Genomic DNA, 8287 nt, shown 5'->3' on the forward strand with positions numbered 1-8287 from the left:
CCCTCAATCCATACATAGAATTCCTACTAACATTAATGAGAATTCTACCTCAGACCAAGGATAATACAGGTCCAAAGAATTCATCAGAAAACATAGGTGAGCCCATAAAGAATTAAAGATCCAATTTTCCAGCATGAGCCCTTAGCATTAATCAAAGAATGGAAGAAAATGCATAATATACAAGCAGAATTGATTCTCAATGCAACGTTTAAAATAGAAAGTTGTCCCAGAGCATCAGCAGCAGTTTTTTAAGAGATAGATTTAACCCTAGTTCACATGATAATGTTTGTTAGGTTTTGTAATCAGGTTTTATTTCACATGTTTGTCTTTGAAAGGTTATGAAGTGAAGAGGTCATTAACCTCCCTGTGAATGAAAAACTTTTGCTGCATTGGCTCCTATCAGCAAGAATCTATGGTGAGCATAACTAGTAATAAATTGGTGGAGAAAAATGTTAGTCATCTTATCACCCCAGCCATCACCAGAGAGAAGAAATGTCTGCATGTTGTGTATTTTTGTCAGAGGTGAACCTGTTAAGCAGTTGTTTAGATAATTTTTTTCTAAATGTGATGTGAAAACGTGAGTAGGTGGTTCTCAGAATGTAGCCTTCATGGTGCTAATATCTTACAAGTTTAGTACGTTGCAAGAACAATGCTAGCACCAGACCTTAAATGTTTACATATTCTAAATATTACTACTGGAAAATCTAAATAATATCCTGGGTCTGGTAATGTATCTTTAAAACCATATTTAAGGTCAGGAGCATTAGTTATTTGTGAAAGCTGGGGCTCTTCACTGGAGATATTTCAGAGGTGATTCCAAAGGGGTCCATGCTGTCAGTTTCAAGAGGTGAAGAGAACAGATCTGATTCAAAAGTATGACTATAATCACCGTATTCCCCAAAATCCGTTGACTCCACAGGCACAGTGTTGATCATAGGTAAGAAGTGAGACAATGGAAGAAAGTCTTTTCCTTTGAATTGTTGTCTTTGTTTGGCACTACTTAAAGACACAGAGACTCCATATTTCTTTGATTTATATACATTGTAGCCATCTGGGCGTATCTCTTCTTCAAAGGAGCAATCTTCTGTAGAATACCTGAGCTGAACAGTAAGGAGTGAAGACAATTACAGATATGTCTATGACACTTATCAGATATGATATAATTCTTTTATGTGCTTGATCCTACTCTCCTTGATGTGAGAGAGATTCAAGCCCTCCATATTATACGTAGAATTCATAACAATCCATGGGGTCATTAAAAAGGGAACATAGGCCTGATCCACGCCCTTTTGAAGTCACTGGGAGTCTTTCCATTATCTTCAATGGTCTTTATTCCATTTGTTACCACACAGCTGTCACAGAACTCCCCTATTCTGATTTTAGGGGAAAACTTTGGTAATCTCCGATAGTTACCATGGTTAGATAAGTGTTGATGAATGCTGATATTTTAATTGCAACCACGATAGCTAAGGGCCCAATCCAGCAGTGCTAATGCATATAAAACTCAATTTGAATTGCATGGGAGATTTGCTTTGCTAAGGGCTGTAAGGATCAGGTCTGCAGAAAGGCATTTATATAATGCCTTTTATAATGGCATTTTTAAAAATAAATAAATAAAAAAGCAATAAAAAGGGCAAATTGCAAGTTTTTTCTCCTCATCATTTTATTAAAATGTCTAAAACTGTATTAGTACAATATCTCTTTCTCATCAGGCATTAAACTTACAAAACAGTTCTACTGTGACACCAATAAAGATTCTACATAGGATAATAAATTTTATAATCTGCCTAGCAATTTGTAGAACGCATCATAGACATAGTTTATAATGTAGATATGGTGTGTTGAGATTTTGTGTTATCATCTCAGACTTTTCCAGATCCTTTACGTAATCACTATTTTTCTTACAACTCTGGTGTTATTTCTGGCTCAGTCATCAGAGGTAACTGAACTCTGGGTCAATAAAGGAGAATTGCTGGTTATGTCTAGGTCTTTGATGATAAAAAAAAATCGTGTTCCCAAATGAACTCTTTACCTGTCAAAACATAATCCAGAACACACCTGACTTTTTTTTCAGTTGTAAAAAATCAACCTTTGTCAAATACCATTATTAATGTAGAATAAACTGTAGTCTGTGCTATGGTCACCTTTTAAAAGTAATTTTAATATTCAAAGAATAAAGCAAAAAAATGCTTTCTCACATATTAAAACTTGCAATATTTATCAATCTGGACATCATATACTTTGAATGAATGTACTGTAGGGCCAGATTGTGAACACGTTACTTCATGTGTCGCCAAGTTACTCACACAAGTAGTCTCACTGAAGTTAATGGAACTACTCAAGGAGTAAAGTACTAGTCAATGCATGAGTAAAAGTATCAGGTTATAACCCACAATAGATCCTGCTTCTGCACCGCCTGGTCCTTCCCAACACACATCATCCCCCAACTCATGCTGAATAGTACATTTCCCCATTGACTTCAATGGAATTACTTCAGAGTAAGGTACTAATCAAAATGAGTAAGGGGAAGAGTACACATTTCCCTTTGGGCCCTGCTCAGGCTACTAGAATGGTGGGTCTAGGTGCAGAGGAGTCAGCAGACATTTTGTGCATCAATGGCTTCCCTTAGTCACTCTGGAGCAGGTGCGTGAGGAATGGCCTGCACATTTTAGCCAGACTGGGGGGGGGGGGGGGGTCATAATTTGCTGTTGGCATAGGCCAGTAATCAATGACTTCCTCCTCCATCCCTCAGTAGACACACACAAGGCTTCTGAAGCAGAGTGGAATCAGGGACAGGATAGTGCATCTCTGAGAACAGATTTTCTCTGGGCCAAATTCTGCTCACCTTACTTGTGTGAGTATTATTACTGAAGTCAATGGGACTTCTCATAAAAGTAAGACATACAGGATTTGGCCCAGTACATATACAGGTGTTTGCATGGCTGCTTGCTAATAACTGTCAAACATGTAACTATTTAGAATATGAATAAATTTTAATTAATATCATGACGAATTACTATAGTTCAATAAACATAGTCACAAATTAAGGGCTGTTCATATTTTTGTTTCAAAGATGATTACAATAATGCACAATGCAGCTACTAAGAGCCTGCTCCTGCTCCCAGTGAAATCAATGGGAAATCTCCCACGGACTTCAGTGGGAAGAGGAGCTTGTCTATAGTTATCAGTCACTGACTATTTCAGTTTGGACATGCAATAAATCTTCAAACTGACCCTTCCCATACATGGTGGGTCTGAGCCCAAAACCAGACCACCTCCCTAACCTTTTCAGTTTATTGAAGGTCTGACTTTAGGCAATAAAAGCAAGGACATTCAAACTTGAAAGCCAAATTCTGTCCTAGATATTCAAGCCTGATCCTGCTCTCATTAAAGCTAATGGATGTTTTGCCATTGGGCCCACTTCTCCCGTTGAAAGCAGCAGGAGTTTTGCTCAGGAAAGTAGGATAAAGCCTTACATTTGGCATTCTGGGGAAAACACACCTCCCACCCATGTAACTCAGGTAACGGCAATGGAGTTACATGGTAATGAATCTGGACCTTTCTCCTTAACTCATGCCTTTGAGTAGGTTTTGCAGGGGTCTCACAAGAGTAGGACTGTATTTCTGATATATCTAACTGATTTGCTGAAATACCTAGGCAAAAAGGCATCAGTTAACAACACCATATCAGAGAATCGCTATAGTCCTCAGGCTGCCATAACCCTACAGGTGCACTGTTGATCACAAGTAAGAAGTGAGACAATGGGAGAGAGTCCTTTCCTCTGAATTCTTGTTTCTGTTTGGTATGACTTAAAGAGATAGCAACCCCATATTTCTTTGATTTATACATATGGTAGCCATCTGGGTGTATCCCCTCTTCGAAGGAGCAATCTTCTGCAGAATACCTAAGCTGAACAGTAAGAAGATAATTATAAATATGCCTATATCATTTACATTCCAATGCAATGAACATATTTTAGTTTAATTGTAGATAAATAGCCACATATCAAATAGGCAGTTTATAATAGACATTATTTGGTCCTATTCTATTTTAACTAAAAGTAGATAAAAATTGTAAGGGAGAAAACACAATAAAGAAAGAAAATTGTAGATTCTCCTCATTTTTATTTGTATTAGAAATTCTGCAAAGTTGCTTTGTTGCTTGACACTAAACTTAAATTTCCACTAATAATCATGACCGCCTAAAGCTAATAGTGACAAAAAGTAATTAGGGAGGAATGACAAGTCAAAATCTCATAGTTCTGACTACATTTTATTAACTCCCTGTAGTAAAAGAACCCAATCATTTTATCTTACACATTATTTTAGTTTAGGGGGCTTTGAGCCCTAGGACAATGAAAGCTTACATTAAACGCATCCTATTTATGTACTTATGTATGTGTTGTATTTTTATCTGTTATTGCCCGGCGTCACAGCCATAAACTGCCTCGTTACACATTTGGATGTCCTTGCTCCTTCGCAGAAGTCAGACCGTTAGTGTGCTGCGAGAATAAAGATGTGGTCGGCTCAGGTTGTTTTATCTGGACGCTTCCAGAGCAAATCATAACCAGCCCTGCGAGCGCATGCAAACATCCCCCCATCTGCTATTGACTTTCCCATGCTGATTCAGTGCCTGGGGGGAGCTCGGTCTCCTGTAACTTACAAGTCCGTGCAGCTTCCCGTCTTCTTCCATGCAGAGGTACCGAGAACTGTGGACGCCCTTGATCGCCACCATGCGAACCGCCACAGCCCTGATTTCCAGCAGACCTAGGCAGCCAAACAAAAAGAGCGTTAACAATCATTCGGGGTGAGAGGATCGCCGTTTGCAAGCCCCACCGCCTCTCGGGGCTACATTTCACAGGTGATCAGAGGCGAAACTCTTCCTGTTCTGGTCACAAAAGAGCCCTCGCTGTCAGGTACCTACGCGTACACTTGCCTCTTCCCAGTGCTATGGAAAATGCATCCTCATAACCTCACTGTGGGAGTCCAGGGGCTTGGGGCCCCATCGCTTTATCCGAGATCCTCTTAATAAGCAAGACCGCAGCTTCCCGTTTCTACTTACTGTGAGGACTCTGAATGCTGGTGCCATCCACTTTGCCATCACTGTTGATCCTCAGGAAGTAACTGAACAGTCCATGTTTGCTGGCTGTGTATAGGTGCCTTAACCTAATAGGTTCCCCCCAGCCATAGTTCACATGTGGCCCTGCATCAGAGAGAGGCAAAGCTCTGACGACCATTGCAAAGCAGAGTCCAAGCAGAGCCAGGGACGTGGGAGATTTGCACAGGCTCCCCCACATCTTTTCCAGGTTCTTTAAATGGCAAGATGACTCCACACCCACACGCACATGCATACAGTGGCGCAAATGCTGCTAAAGAAAAGGCTTGGTGCTTTTTGAGCGAAATGCTTCAGGGATGGAGCAAATGCAAAGCCAATCCCCCTGCCTTTTATAGGTCTCTGTTATCAGCCCAATCGATACGGCTAATTCCAAGTCCAATATACAGACTATTTCATAGAAGGAGTTAGTCAGGTCAGTCACAACTCCCCCGCCCCCCAAGTATTGATTGGATGACATCATTGCACAGGGGACACCCTAGGGTGTTGTCCCCCCCCCCCCTCAAAAAAGCTTTATCCAGAATAAATCTTTTTTCTCTTATTGGGAATCTAGCACTACTAACGCCTAGCAAAGCACATACGGTATGAGGCTTACATCCTGGTGCAAACCTCTGCAGCGTGGGATCGACACTGACAATGCAAGTACCGGAGTTAACGTGGGAAAACAAGAAAGGCTGTTTTCAGTCTGTGCAAGACACGCTCAGAGTCTGAAATAGTCTCTGCCCGTGCCCATTTGCGCCTCTGTTTTAGAGCTGGGGTGGTGGTGGAGGGACAGATGTGGCTGTGTGTAAATCAAAATCAATCATAAATAAATAAACCGAGGTTGCTCTGGACATCTTTTTTGTGGCCACAGGCAAGAGTCGTACAGAGGGTGAGGACGAAAGAAAGAAAAGCTTTGGTTAGAGATCACAATGCCCTAATTCACCCAGGAAAGCTCAAATTCTTTGTTAAAGCCAATCGGCTGTTTGGAAGGGATTTAATGCCCATTTCCCCCTTTAACATTCTTTTTGAAAGGGAAATAATGTCCTTTTAAAAAGTGTGTGTGTGTGTGTGTGTGTAGGGGAGGGAGGGGGTTTCAGTTTAAAGATATTAATACTAAGCAACCCAGTAAATGTGAAGAGGGCTCCGCTTAGTTCTTGACGCTAGGTCAACGCCTTTTCACCTTAATATATGACTTCCACAGATATCCCTCTTCAGTATCATGGCTCTTACAATATTGCAGAGTAGGTGAAAGGAGACGATCTTTTTCCACCTTCACTGGCAAACGTTGCGCCAAAAAAGAGACCGCGGAGGATGTGACCTCATGTTATCTCGGTGAGCACCCACCTTTATAATTACTCACCCTTTGTTCCAGAGGTTAGCAGGCACAGGTGCAGATGGAAGAGTATGCAAAACATCCGGAATCGAGGACGCAAAAACCCCATAAATAAATAAAAAGCAAGGGTCATTCAACTCCACAGCTCAGCAGCAGCCCAGCCAGGATCACCTACAATTTACCAGCTAATCTTCCCATTTCCTGTTACATTTGACTAGGAGTGAGGTGCTGCAGATGTGGGGACCAAATCTGAATAGAACCGTTAAAATTACAATTGATGGGTGCCCCAGCTCTGGATTTCATCCAGAAAGCAAAAGGAAGCAAAAGCAAACAGAACGAACAGAAGAAGAAGAAGAAAACACAGTGTAATATTTTCCCCTGGAGGAGACATGCCAACAAAGAGGTGGAAGCACTCCCCACCTGCTTTCCCCAGAAGTACGTTGTGGCCATAGATTATCTGAGACATAACAATAGCGTTCAGAATCGATAACGTCAAGCGTGCAAGCAATTTATTTCACACTCACTCCCAATCAAGTGAAACAGGATGAGATCACTGAGGAATACTCAGCCGCATTGTAGTTGGTGGCTGCTGAACAAGGGGCTCTAGTTCCCATTCTTTGCATGGGAAATGTTCTGAATACGCAACCTGCAACGCAAAGTGTTTGTGCAGGACACCAAGCCAGTTTTTTTTATTTATTTATGGTCCATAATTAGGTGCCACCTCTTAGTCAATCACTTGTATTGGATTTATTATCTGTATCTCACTCTCCGTTTGACCACTAGATGGAGCTTTAAACCTTACATCTCAGTCCTCTCGCTTCTCTCCCACACACATCCCTGTTAGGGGTAAATCTGAGGGTGAAATCTTGGCTCCATTGAAGTCAATGGGAGTTTTGCCATTTCACCCAGAGTTTTTAAATACTATATTATGTTACTGAGATGGAGCTGTTTTGTGTTAGCCTGTGAGAAGCTTAGCAAAAGGAAATACATAAAAATATATGTAGTAAAACTGTACTATCCCCACACCTCTGGGTCCCAACATTAAACTAAATTGGCTAATATTGCACCTTAAATTATATTTCCAATAGCTACAGGAAATGGAGAATAAAGCTGTGTGAGGCCTTGATCATCTGTGGAGGAACACTATGCTCTACCATTGAAATCTCCACACCTGTTCTTGAAACGGTCTCCTTCTTCCCTATACCAAGTGCCACCTCCTTCTCCTTCTTTGAGTCTTTCCTAACAAATCACTTATTTCAGCTTGATGTTCACTGCTAACTGTGGCACAAGCCATTGGGTCACTGTTATTATTGTGTTTTCTGTGTTCTGCCTATACAACATCTAGGAGTCTGGTGTCTGCAGAAAGCAGCTTCCATTTTGTGAAGTGGAGCTGAAGCAGCATGTTAGAGAAGACACACAAACACCGTGCTCTCTCATGGAGTCTTTACATTTGTGCTTTCTTTTTTAGTTAGCCTGAAGGAACACGATTGCTCTCTGTTTATGGAAAAACATATAATTAAGTAGGGGTGGTGCTGCATTTTTATTTTATCTGCACCACACTATTTATCTGAGGTTTTGTGGGGGTTTGTTATACTTTGTAGGGTTGCCACTGACTTTCTTATGTTCATTTTAATTGCACTTTTAACTAATTTTCAGGTGTGTCTAAAGTGTAAAATAGGTACCCATGGGATTTTATTACCCTACGGCTATGTCTACACTATCAGTTATGTCGGTACAACTTATGTTGCTTGGGGTGTGAATAACCCCCTTGAGCCACATAAATCACACCAACATAAGCACTGGTGTGGATAACGCTATGTCATCAGGAGAGCTTCCTCCTGTCGGCATAGCAGCTACACT

The 8287-nt window shown here is 41.0% G+C and overlaps 1 protein-coding gene across 1 annotated transcript; it reads right to left on the minus strand.

The window, feature by feature from the left end:
• Positions 1 to 767: 767 nt before the first annotated feature.
• Positions 768 to 5296, minus strand: FGF19 (fibroblast growth factor 19). The gene is made up of 3 exons (XM_067558092.1): positions 5062 to 5296; positions 4663 to 4766; positions 768 to 1100 (listed from the first exon to the last, which is right to left on the minus strand). The coding sequence occupies exons 1-3, from the start codon at positions 5294 to 5296 to the stop codon at positions 768 to 770; spliced, it is 672 nt and encodes a 223-aa protein (XP_067414193.1).
• Between the last annotated feature and the right edge of the window lie 2991 nt (positions 5297 to 8287).

Source organism: Emydura macquarii, unplaced genomic scaffold, assembly GCF_026122565.2.
Source record: "Emydura macquarii macquarii isolate MOO-44397 ecotype Brisbane River unplaced genomic scaffold, CSIRO-AGI_Emac_v2 contig_1876, whole genome shotgun sequence".
Taxonomy (NCBI): Eukaryota; Metazoa; Chordata; order Testudines; family Chelidae; genus Emydura; species Emydura macquarii.